This window comes from Planococcus citri, chromosome 2 (assembly GCF_950023065.1).
Source record: "Planococcus citri chromosome 2, ihPlaCitr1.1, whole genome shotgun sequence".
Lineage (NCBI taxonomy): Eukaryota > Metazoa > Arthropoda > Insecta > Hemiptera > Pseudococcidae > Planococcus > Planococcus citri.
The window spans coordinates 76,141,289-76,153,780 of record NC_088678.1 but is presented as its reverse complement, the minus strand read 5'-3'; the positions used below and the strand labels follow the sequence as shown (position 1 = coordinate 76,153,780).

Below are 12,492 nucleotides of genomic sequence, written 5' to 3'. Positions count from 1 at the left end.
TACGGCAGCATTGAATACTTGAGCAATAGGCCCAGCTATGATCTGTGACACCCCCTTGAGAGCATTTATCTTAATTCCATCATAGCCACAGCTATCTTTTTTAGGTAGAGCATCAATAATGGTTTTTATTTCACCTTGCTGAATTTCAGAAAATGCAAATGAGTTAGGCAAGACCTCACTAGTAAATTGACTATCCATAATTCGATCATCATCAATTCCTTCCACTGTACCCGCAAAAAATTCATTGAAATGCTCAGCTATAAGTTCTCCATCTCCACTATGTACTGATCTCATCTCATTTCCTACTTCTATTTTGTCAATGCCTTTAACACTTCTTCCTGCAATCTCATTCAAGAACCTCCAGTACTGTTTCGCATCAGGTTTCAGTTTATTAGCCTTTCCATCATAAAAATTTAATTTATCACGTTTTACCAACAGAGTTACACGCCTGGATGCTTCTTTATAATTATCCTTCAGGCATTGATTTCCAGGATATTGCCTCATCAATTTATACAGTTCCCCCTTAATTTTGGAAAATTTCATCAACTCAATAGAGGCCCATTCCCTCCTTTTTTTCAGTGCACCTTTCTTTAATCTACTTGTTTTAGCACCAGCAATGCAGTCTTTGAGTTTCACTATAATATTGTTCATACCATCCTCAGCATTCTCATTCCCAATTAAACTCTCCCAATCAACTTCCCTTACCAACGTTTTGAAAATATCCTCATTAAACATTTCAATTTCTATCGAATTCACATGTTTCTCAAAACTTAGGCCAGGTAGTTTCAAATCAATGATTATTGCTTCGTGATCTGAAAAGTGCACAGACTCCAGAGTATACATGGTCTTAAGTTGTCTTTCATTTGGTAAGTGAGAACCCTTAACCAATAGGTGATCTATACAAGTACTACTGGTGAGACCTATGCGAGTGGGCTCATTTATGATACTTTTAAAACCATAAGAATCTACAATATCTAAATATCCAGCACATTCATCCCTATTCATCAAATTCAAGTTGATATCACCTACTAAGACTGATGTTTCCGCACAATTTGAGATGTTTTCTTCAAGTTCTTGGTGGAATAGCGTTTTATCACCATGACAAAATCTGTATAGTAAGAAAAAAGTCAATTTACTGGCCCTGTAATTAGGCTTAGCATTTGTCAAACTAATATCAGCCCTAATACCATTGAAGGTAGAGGTACCTATACAGGATACCCTAGAAGTTAGTCTTTTATGCACATAGAGGAGAACTCCACCTGATCTGCCAGATTTTCTTTCATCTAAGTATACACAATATCCCTCCAGAGCATATCTATTAACTTCAGTAGGCCCAATCCAAACCTCAGAGAGGGCAATAATATCGAATTCCACATTTCTATCTAAAAACCCCAAAAGATGATCAAAATTTCTCCGAATAGAGCGGATGTTAAGGGACAGGACCTTTAGAAAACTATTACTAGGATACATATAGATAATTAATTACTACTACACCAATATCATAAAAAATACAACAAAGTACACTTGGATTTCTGAGAACAAATTCAAACAAAATATATACCATTGAATGAAAAAAAATGAAAAAAAAACCTCCAGATTCCAAATACTTGATAAATACTTTTAAGCTGCATGGCATTGAATTAAACTTAACCGTCACCATGATGACTAGTATCCATTGACACAGAAGCCAATAAATCCTGTGCCTGCCTGACAGACCTAATCTCTACCACCTTAGCCCCCTCTGCTTTCTCCCTCACATAAATGTTACAGTTACGGGTCCAAACATAATAATTAATCTTAGTTAACTTGCGTGCTTCACGGTGAATGGCCGCTCCCAGCCGAGTAAGATGCTCATCAATAAAAACTTGTAATGTATTCCCACGTACTCGAGTACTCTTAGCAGCACGGATAATGCGTTCTTTGAGATGTCTATTGACAAATTTCACCACAATGGGTGCTGGGCACTTCCTGGATGGTAAACGATGACATGCATCAATGTCCTGGGCACTAACCTCAATTCCAATTTTTGAACAGTATCCAATTACACATTTGTAGACATCCTCATTGTCACTCAATGGCACACCAGATATAATAACATTGTTGCGACGTGTATATCGCTCCATCGCCTCAAATTTATTGTCTATCTCGACTGGCTGTGCCACATTCTGGGCATTTTTCAGACTTTGGACTGTCGCATCAAGATCAGAACTTTTCGTTTCAAGTGACTTGATTTGTGTCTCCGCATCCTTCAGACGTTCGGATATCGAGTTAAGCTGAGTACTTATACCTTCCACTGTTTTCTTTACTTCCTCAACTTTCTGGGCACTTTTCTCGATCGAATTCAGCCTTGTCTGGATTGGCTCCATAGCTTTTGTAAATAGCATCTGGATTTGAGCCATTGTTGCTGGCTGTGAGCTGACTGAACTCTTGAAAACCTCCTCGTCTATCTCGTATTGCTCTATATCACTCTGGATACCATCACTCCCAATGGATTCTTTCCGCGATCGTTTATTCTTACGTTCCACCTTATTATCACGACAGGGTAAGCACCTCCAGGTGGCCCTATTATCTTTAGATTTGTGTACCCAAGAGGTATCAAGCATATTGTTGCACTTCGGATGGCTGTATAAAAGGCAGGCAGTACACTCGCAATAAATCTTGTCCAATTGATCTTTACATATGCCGCATTTATCCATCTTGAAGCCAGTAACGAAATTTTCCTGCAACTTGAAAAGGGTATGCAGCCAAGATGACACGAACTGGTTTTGTAGGTAGTTGATGTAGGTATGCCTCAACACAGACTCTGATAAACAGTCAAACTGACAGTCCGTGAAAACTGACACTGGTAACGCCAGAAACTGGTTGCGGAGGTTTCAGAAACTAGTCTTCCTAATCACCAACAGCTAGGTCTTGACTACGAACCCATGTAGCCCAATGACTTCGCAAATATCGAATAAAAATCTCGAATTACAATTAATTTAGAGCGAAAATGTCAGATTATGGGTCGCCAATCGCATCATGAGGGCTAGATTCGACAAATAATACAAACAGCAGCCACCATCCATATAAAATACCATCAATATTGAATTCACAAAATATCCATTATCAGTTCATTACACTATCAGTAACACTTCACGAAAAAATCAAATTATTAATTATATACGAGGGTAAGAACATAGAATCAAACACCAAACGATACACAACCACTTCACTGAGTCATATGCATTAATTCGATTCGAAATATCAATTAACATTAGAAATATCAGTGAAAACTTAGCAACGAGGTGTTATCACGCAGAGCATTACCAATAATGACCAGTGTTCAAAAATTATTCGACAATCAGTTAAGTATTCACTAGGAGGGGAGTTGAATGCCTCAAAAGTTTTTAATCAAATGTCTTCTTCGTTTTCGAATATTTCGACGAGACAACAAATGAAAAAGTGTATTATATAGGTTGTTAAGAGCGTTTCCGTTATCGTTACTAAGGGTAGGAAATAGGGGTAGGTACTTCGCGGTGCCACTGGCAAACCGCGGAGTCCCTCCCACGTTATCGCCGAAAAAAAAAATACGTTATTTTTAGTTCAGTTAGTTTTTAAAATGAGTTTAAGATGTTCTTCTTTTTTGAGATGACGAAATCTTGAAGTAAATGATTTTTTGTAATTTTACAGCATCTTTGTTTTATTTATTTTTTTTTAACATCGTTTTGATTCGATTAGTATTTTAAATGAGTTAATAACACTAACATTATTTGGTCCTCCGTTCGAGCCGGATGCTGTAAAACCGTAAGATGTTGATTATTCGTGGTAATCGCGTTGTGTCGAATTCGTCTTCGTTAGTGGACGCCATACTCGTTCGTATTATTTAAAAAATCGTATTCCTCTAATTCGTTTCCATAAAACCAACATAAAATCAATTCGTATCGTAATGGAGGCGTTGAAGAAGAAAAGATCAGTCCATTTCCAAGGATTACAACGAATTCGAACACAAGTAAATCCGATCCTCGAAGAAAGCCATGCATCATTCGAAAGTATGGTAAAATTAGAATCATTTTTTAATAAATTAAAAGTTGATGCCGAGAAGTTTTATGAAGCTACTGATGACGTGCTTGTAAAGCTTGTAAAAGATGACGACGAAACTGAAATTGCTCTCACTGAACAGTGTTTCAGTGAAAAAGATACCATTATTGACCTCGTCGTGAATGTTGAATCGAAAATCGCCTGGTTAAAATCCACTCTCGAAAAAAGTCAATCTAATGATTCTATCATTTCAAATACTCCGTTATCAACGAATTCAGGTATCAGGTACGCTACTATTATGAAGGATGTCGAACCTCCAACATTTGATGGTGATGCAACGGAGTTCGCAGAGTGGCGTGCTATGTTCGAAAATTTAGTACATGATAACCAAGATTACACTCCGACGACAAAATTGTATTTTTTGAAAAAATGTTTCGTTGGTGAGGCTAAAGGAGTCGTCAGTCATTATCCTTTAACTAGGGAAGGCTATGCAAATGCCTGGGCCTATGTTATCTATCGTTACAGTAAGCCTAAAGCTGTAGTTGGTGCATTTTTTAAAAAATTGATGGCTTTAGAAAAAATTAAAAATGAATTAGGAATTCAACGTTTACTTGATTCGACAAACAGTGTAATTCGAGGCCTAACATCTGCAAAAGAAAACGTAAACGATACAATGTCTCGTTTTATCACCTATTTAACCTACATCAAGTTGGATGATGATACTCGTCGTGATTGGGATAATCATTACACTAATCTCAATCAGTACCCAAAATTCGAAGAAATTGATGAATTTTTACAAAATCGTGCCCATATTGCGTCCGAACGTGTATATTCGAAGAAAGAAAACCAAAATAGGCCTAAAGAAAATTCTGGTAAAAAATCATTCGTTGCTACCAATAATAATGGTAAAAAACCAACCTGTGTCGATTGTAATGGCGATCATGCTTTGTACACGTGTGAAAATTTCAAGAAAAAAGATCCAAAAGAGCGTTATAAATTCGTTAAAAGTAAATCGCTCTGTGTTTTATGCCTACATTCTGGGCACAATTGGCAATCTTGTACACATACAAATTTCAAATGCAAATGTGGCGATCCTCATAACTACCTATTGCATTTTGGAAACAAAAAACCTGATCCAAAACCTGATGAAAACGCTACCTCTGGTGACACTTCGAAAGAAACTCCTATTCAAAAAACTTCGTTATCGGTTGCTGTCGAAAATATTGAAAAAACTGTCTTATTACCTTCCGCTGTGGTGAAAATTATCTGTGGTGATATCGTTGGTAAAATGCGAGTACTCCTTGATAGCTGTTCTCAGGCAACTTTAATCTCCGATGCCGCGATTAAAAAATTCAATTTGCCTACTCGAAAATCTGCCTACACTTCGTCAATCACTGGTGTCGGCCCTTCTTCAACTACTACATCGTCGATTGTTGATTTAATCGTTGCTTCGAAAAAAGATACATTCCGTTTAGTTGTCCAAGCTGATATCGTTCCTGCTTCGGCCATGAAATACTCAATAAATGTTGAGTTTCCCAAAAAACTGATTAATTCACTTCGTAACATTCCGTTAGCAGATCCAGCCTACCATGATACTAACATCTCTATTGATAAAATTGATATGATTATCGGTGCTGAATATTTTGGAAAATGTATGATGGATGAATCGCTCACTCTCGATTCCCTAGATCTTCGGTTATCACAATTTGGCTGGATTGTGTCTGGAGTTGTTCCTCAAAATTCTGATTCGAAAAAGTTCGTTGGTTTCACTCGCCAAGATATTGATGAAAAATTGACCAAATTCTGGGAAATCGAAGAAGCCAGCATTCCAGTTAAAATCAAAAATTTTGAAGCTGATCAGTGCGTTCGTCATTTTGAAAATAAGTATTCGTTCGCAGAAGATGGTAAATTTATCGTTCGGTTGCCATTTAAAATACCTCGTGATAGTGTCGAAAATAATAGAAAACGAGCGATGAGTGCGTTATTGCGTGTTGAAAAAAACCTAAATGAAGAAAATAAAAGTGCGTATTGCGAGTTTATGCGAGAATATCGTGAGTTAGGCCATATGTCGATCGCGAAATATGATCCTAGCGCTTGTTTCTTACCTCATCGCGCCGTAATTCGTGCTTGCAGTTCGACTACTCCGTTGCGTGTCGTATTTAACGCTTCTGCCGGTAATCCGTCCTTGAACGACGCGTTGATGAATGGTCCAAATATTCAGAGAGAGCTTTTCGACATTTTAGTGAGCATGCGTTCATTCAAGTTCGTTTTTACTGCTGATATTGCTAAAATGTATAGAGCAATTTGGATGCATTTAGAAGATCGAAAATACCAATCCATCTTTTGGAGAGAATCGCCTAATCATAAAATCGAAGAAAATATTCTAAACACTGTGACTTATGGCACGGGACCCGCAGCTTTCACTGCTACATAGTGTTTAGATGTTGTGGCTGAAGAAGTTGAAAAGGGTGAAGTGGACCTAAATTTTGAAGCTGAAAATGTGTACTTCAGCTCTGAAGAAATTGAAGAGTTTTTCCAGTTAGTAGCCGAGCTTATTCGCAACAATTTTTATATAGATGATTTCAGCGGTGGTGCTGACACTGAACGAAAAGCTATCTTGATTCAAAAACTTTTGCATCATGCTCTCAAAAGACGCGGTTTCATTTTACGCAAATATTCGTCAAATTCGTCAAAAATCCTAGATAACATCGATCCTGATCTACTTGCCATAAATTCTCCGAAAGTTATGACTGATAATTTGGATTCAGTTGCGATTTTGGGCATTGAATGGCACCCAAGTGAAGATTTCTACTCAATTAAAATCAACATAGAGTCGTTCGAATCATCTGCCATCACCAAGAGAATCATTTTGTCCTTCATCTCGCGCACATTCGATCCATTGGGATTGGTTGCTCCCGTACTTATTCGTGGAAAATTGCTTCTAAAAACTGTATGGTTAGAAGGAAAAGATTGGGATGATGTCGTCTCAACAGAAACTGCTCGACGATTTGAATCGTATATGAAAGAATTACCTGTTTTGAACACAATAAAAATTCCTCGTTACATATTCGGAGCGTTACAAATCGAACTCGTCGGTTTTTGTGATGCTAGTGATCGAGCGTATTGTGCTGTCGTGTATGTGCGCGTAAAAAATGAAAATAATTCGGTCGTGTGTCGCTTAGTTGCCTCGAAAAGTCGTGTCGCGCCTATTAAAGAATTGACTATCCCAAAATTAGAGCTTCAAGCTTGCAAATTACTCGTTGATTTGATGGCTCGAATTGCCAATAATTTAAAAATCCCTCATCATCTAACATTTGCCTTCTCAGATTCTACAGTTGCTCTTTGTTGGTTGAGTAAGCCGCCAGATGTGTGGAAAACCTTCGTGTCCAATCGAGTGAAGGATGTGACCAAGGTGATTCCCTTCCAGCAGTGGGCTTACGTCAAAAGCGCAGAAAATCCAGCCGATGACGCGACTCGAGGTCTGGAGGTTCCTGATTTCATCAAAAATTCTCGCTGGTTCGATGGTCCAGATTTCTTAAAATATGGAAATTATTGTAATTACTATCCAATTCCTAACGTAAATACTCATGAAGCGCTTGAACGCCGAAAAGCAGTAGTTCTTTGCACAGTTGTTTTATATGATTTTACCTTACGTTTTTCGTCTTATTTGAGATTAATTCGTTCAATTGCTTTTGGACTTCGTTTAAAATCCTTCAGATTAAATAATTCTCAAAGTAATAATCCAAAAATTCTGAAAACAGTCAAAGATGTAGCTCCTCTGCTCAATAGTGAAATTGAGGAAAGTTTTAACGTAATTATTCGTTTTGTTCAAGAAATTTCATTTAGTAATGAAATAGATCGATTAAAAAATAAACGTCCGCTTAAAAATCGCAGCTCATTGCTGACACTGGAACCATTCCTTGATAAAGATGGAATTCTACGAGTCGGTGGTCGTTTGTCAAACTCTTCGCTTGCTGATCAAACCAAACATCCAATCATCTTGCAGTCAAATTGCCATTTTGCCAAGCTGTACTGTCGCCTTATCCATGAAAAATATTTCCATGCAAGGAGAAAATTCATTGCTACGTTCGTGTCCTATCGATTTTGGTTTGTTGGTGGCGTTACAAACCTGATAAAATTCATAATTCGTTCATGTGTAACTTGCAATACTCTGAAGGGTGTTACTGCTGAACAATTGATGGGTGACTTGCCTAGTCACAGAATCACGATTGCGCCGCCATTCACATACGTGGGAGTTGATTTCGCCGGTCCTTTCCAATGTAAATGTACGGAGCACAGATCAACAAAATACAATCAAATTTATGCCGCTGTATTCGTTTGCCTAACTGTCAGAGCTGTCCATATCGAAATTGTTTCTGGTTTATCAACAGAAAAGTTCATCTTAGCACTTCAAACCTTTGTTGCTCGACGTGGTTTGCCATCGGTCATGTTCTCGGATAATGCAACCAATTTTGTCGGCACCAAGAACGTTTTCGAGTTGAACAAAAATCAAGTTACTGAATATGCAACTTCAGAAAATATTCAATGGCGTTTCATTCCGCCTGCTTCTCCTCACCATGGTGGTATATGGGAGGCAGCCGTGAAAAGTTTCAAACAACATTTGATATCCATAACCCGAGGAAATATCCTGAACATTGAGGAATACCGAACCTTATTCACTCGTATTGAAGGTGTTATGAATTCTCGTCCTCTCTGCTACAAAAACTCGATAGAGCAGGGTACCGAAATCATCACGCCTAGCCATTTCCTGATTGGCCGAAGCACCTTCTCGATTCCGGCTATCGATACTGAAGTTGTTACGCTGAGTCGCAGATTGCAGTTGATGCAAAACATTTTTAAGGGTTTCTGGCTGGTTTGGTCGGGTGTTGTAAAAAATGTGTATCCTGATAAAAAGGGAGTTGTAAGAGTCGTTGATGTGGAATTTAAAGGTGAAATTCGCCAACGCAGCATCAATAATATTGTAATTCTACCTATCGATAGCATTAACGATGATTAGGTATTTTATCCTTATTTTATGCTTACTTCATTGTTTATGAATTTTATTTTATTTCCGTTTATTTTATCATTTATTTTATTTTATTATTATTATTTTTTTTTCGTTTTGAAAATTCATTTGATTAGTGGTTGCAGCTTCTCCTGAGACCTGTGGTCTCAGCGGGGGAGTTTGTTAAGAGCGTTTCCGTTATCGTTACTAAGGGTAGGAAATAGGGGTAGGTACTTCGCGGTGCCACTGGCAAACCGCGGAGTCCTTCCCACGTTATCGCCGAAAAAAAAAATACGTTATTTTTAGTTCAGTTAGTTTTTAAAATGAGTTTAAGATGTTCTTCTTTTTTGAGATGACGAAATCTTGAAGTAAATGATTTTTTGTAATTTTACAGCATCTTTGTTTTATTTATTTTTTTTTAACATCGTTTTGATTCGATTAGTTTTTTAAATGAGTTAATAACACTAACATAGGTATTGTACTTATTACATTCTGATGAGTAACATAACAATCAGTAAATTAAATTCGATGTAATTTCATTAAGTATAAGGCTTATAACACCACATAATATTAATTGCTGAGGTGAATAGGTAAAGATCCGGTAACTCCCTATTGTTGTGCAAATTATGTGTAAATTCAGTATCTAACCTATTCGGACATAGCGCGCGGAGTGGCTGAACTCTGGTGGCAAAATTGAAAAGGTGCGAAAAAGTGAACAACAAACCCTGCGCCATCCCCTCTGCCCTCCTGGAGAAGGAACGGAAAATTTAGAAAAATTTTGTGATTGGTGGCCGACGTTTATTGTTCACCTTTTCGTTACCTACTTAACAGCATGCACACTAGCGCTCCATACCTATTCTATGTCCCAATATTGTAATATTGACTGGAGAATCTGAGCTCTCCTTACATCGTCTGCGAAACAGCGCTTTAAAAGTAACTCGAAACTGATTACTCATCGTGTAATAAACGATGAAATTTAAATTATCACAAACCTGACAAATGGTGTTAATCACTTCCCACGATGGATAGTAATATTTGTGGAAAAATTCTTTACCACAGAATGCAGTCAATGTGCAGAATATGCCGTCAGGAAGTTCGCTGATGATGAATATCGCCAGTATCATCAATAACATCTTTGTTGTTCGATCTGTGGGATCACAACGAGTAATTTTAGAGACGCTTGAGTTCGGTTTAATTTGAGTTCTAGTTTGGGTCATCTGTTGACGAAAATGTTTCGCATTACGTAGAGCTAGAATTAGTCTGAAAAAATTATTGAGCGATTAGTTTGTTGAATGAAATCAATTTTTTCCAAAACGAGGTTAACTTTGAGAGCTTCATTGTTTGCCATTAGGTACTCACCTCACACTGATAGCAGCGAGAAAAATTGACGGCAACGTTTTCAGCAACAAACCGTACCATATAAAGACGACAAAGTAGGCGAAATCGTTGTCTTCAATTTGTATCTTCATTTCGTAAATTTTCGTTCGATTGCCAGCGGTGCAGTTCTCGGCCATGAATCCATCAGGGCCGAGTATTTTATACGTCTCTTCAATTTTCATATCGTTCATAGCTGGTATGAATGCCAAAATTGTCATCACATACAATGCAGCAATGGTTATTCGAGTATTTCTCATACTGCACCAATTACGTTCTTTTAATGGATGTATGACAGCTATATATCGCCATACACCCATCATTATGGCGATCCCTGTCGAAGTATAGGAGAATACAGAGAATAAGTGCCACGAATAGAGCGAAATCGTTTCCCACGATTCTTGCCTGTGTTCTTCGATTGTATACAAATTTGATCGGATGAATTCGTGCCATGAATGGGGAAGATAGGCGATCGTTGCGAGTAGAGTTAGAGCTGATGAATGTGCGAGTATTGTGTTCATTGGTGATATCATATTTTTTCTCGTGTATACCACTATGATGAATGTGTGAAAAAATGATCCTATGATACCGACGATTATATTGGTGTAACCGCATAAATATTGATCACCGTATGAGTAATATTGCAATTCATCTTTTGAGCAGTTCATCTGATTTTTATTGCTAGGTTTATGTGTAGTCGGGTACTTGATGGGATCAGATGAGTGTGTGGCACAATGTACTTTTCTTTAATTTGAATGTCGAGGAATTGAAGCCACTGAAAACAGAGTGATATTTTTGTGATTAAGTTTCACTGACAACGAGCACATAATTTATGAAAAATTGACACGATCTTGGTTATTCACTTTGGCAATATTGAACCAATGTTTTTAATTCAGAAATAGGTACGTTAAAATAACAGAGAAAGTACTCACTATATATCATTTCATTTTGACAAGTTCGATGTACTCTTCAGTGCTACCTTCACATTTCAATCACATTAATTTATAAAATCCTATTGATATTTTGACACTTATTGTAACTGAAGCATTTTGAAAACCATCCACTCATCAGTGATGCTTCTGATGCTATTATGCTTGAATATACCTGGAATTTTTATGAATTTTTATGATCTATGTACGTAAATAGGTACATACCTATAAAATATTTTCTGGAAAATTAAACGTAAAATGACACGATCATAGGAAAAAAATGTGTGTACGTTTATTGTAAATTATTTCACAGTTTCCGTTCTTCATATCTGAACGTGATAATGCAAAATTATCTATAAATAATGAAAAAATATGTAAAATCGTCAAAATTTACCTTGCTTTTTGGTGCAGCACACTATCACAAATTTGCGAAAAAATTGATCCCTTAATTGGAAATGATGTGAAACTGCGATAAGGGGAATTTTTCAAAGTGGTATATGGGTCACTCATGATTGAAATGTTATGACTCACGGCTGAGGAAGTTCTAGTGCTTATTTTTATATCTACATTGTCGTTTTTTCCATCACAGATTGATTTCGTGACGATCTGAAAAATTACTTTTGTGACGATGTGACGATTAAACATTCATTTCCGATCAAATATCACTCTTTTAGGACTAAATTTTGCGATTTTCTACTGATCCAACGTCTTCAGTAGTTTAAGCCTACTATTTTTCTCGACTTTTGTCGTAAAAATTTAATGAGTCAAGAAATTAGGCAAAATGCGAGAAAAATTTTCTCAAAAAATGTTATAATCAGTAAATATAAATTACAGAACATGAATTTTGTTAAAATTTGGCAAAATTAGTACGACATAAAAAAAAGTGCTGAAAAACGTTAAAATGTCAAACATTCTGTCAGACTTTAGAAAATTTGGAGAAGGGTGCGCAGTTCAGCTGGTAAAAACTGCTCCGAAAATCAAATTCGGTTTGCATTCTTTCGATCACTCTAAAAAAATTCAGTTTTTCCTGGTCTGAAATGTATTTTACATTTTACACACAATTTTTTTTTAGCACTCTTGAAAAATTTTTAGCCTGCATGGAGTCCATTAAATGTTCAGAACTTGGGAACAAAAACTTCAATTTTGATGGATCACATGATATCTTCG

The 12,492-nt window shown here is 36.9% G+C and overlaps 2 protein-coding genes across 2 annotated transcripts; both read left to right on the top strand.

Annotated features, from left to right (window-relative positions):
- The first annotated feature begins 3,925 nt into the window (after positions 1-3,925).
- Positions 3,926-6,451, top strand: LOC135834183 (uncharacterized). Its single transcript, XM_065348020.1, has one exon. The coding sequence runs from the start codon at positions 3,926-3,928 to the stop codon at positions 6,449-6,451; it is 2,526 nt and encodes an 841-aa protein (XP_065204092.1).
- A 312-nt stretch (positions 6,452-6,763) lies between these two features.
- On the top strand, positions 6,764-9,034 carry LOC135834181 (uncharacterized). Its single transcript, XM_065348019.1, has one exon. It carries the CDS (start codon positions 6,764-6,766, stop codon positions 9,032-9,034), a length of 2,271 nt encoding a protein of 756 aa, XP_065204091.1.
- The last annotated feature ends 3,458 nt before the right edge of the window (positions 9,035-12,492 follow it).

Bases quoted from the DNA above. Each gene is read 5' to 3' on its own strand.
- LOC135834183 (XM_065348020.1), top strand. From the start codon at position 3,926: ATGGAGGCGTTGAAGAAGAAAAGATCAGTCCATTTCCAAGGATTACAA.
- LOC135834181 (XM_065348019.1), top strand. From the start codon at position 6,764: ATGACTGATAATTTGGATTCAGTTGCGATTTTGGGCATTGAATGGCAC.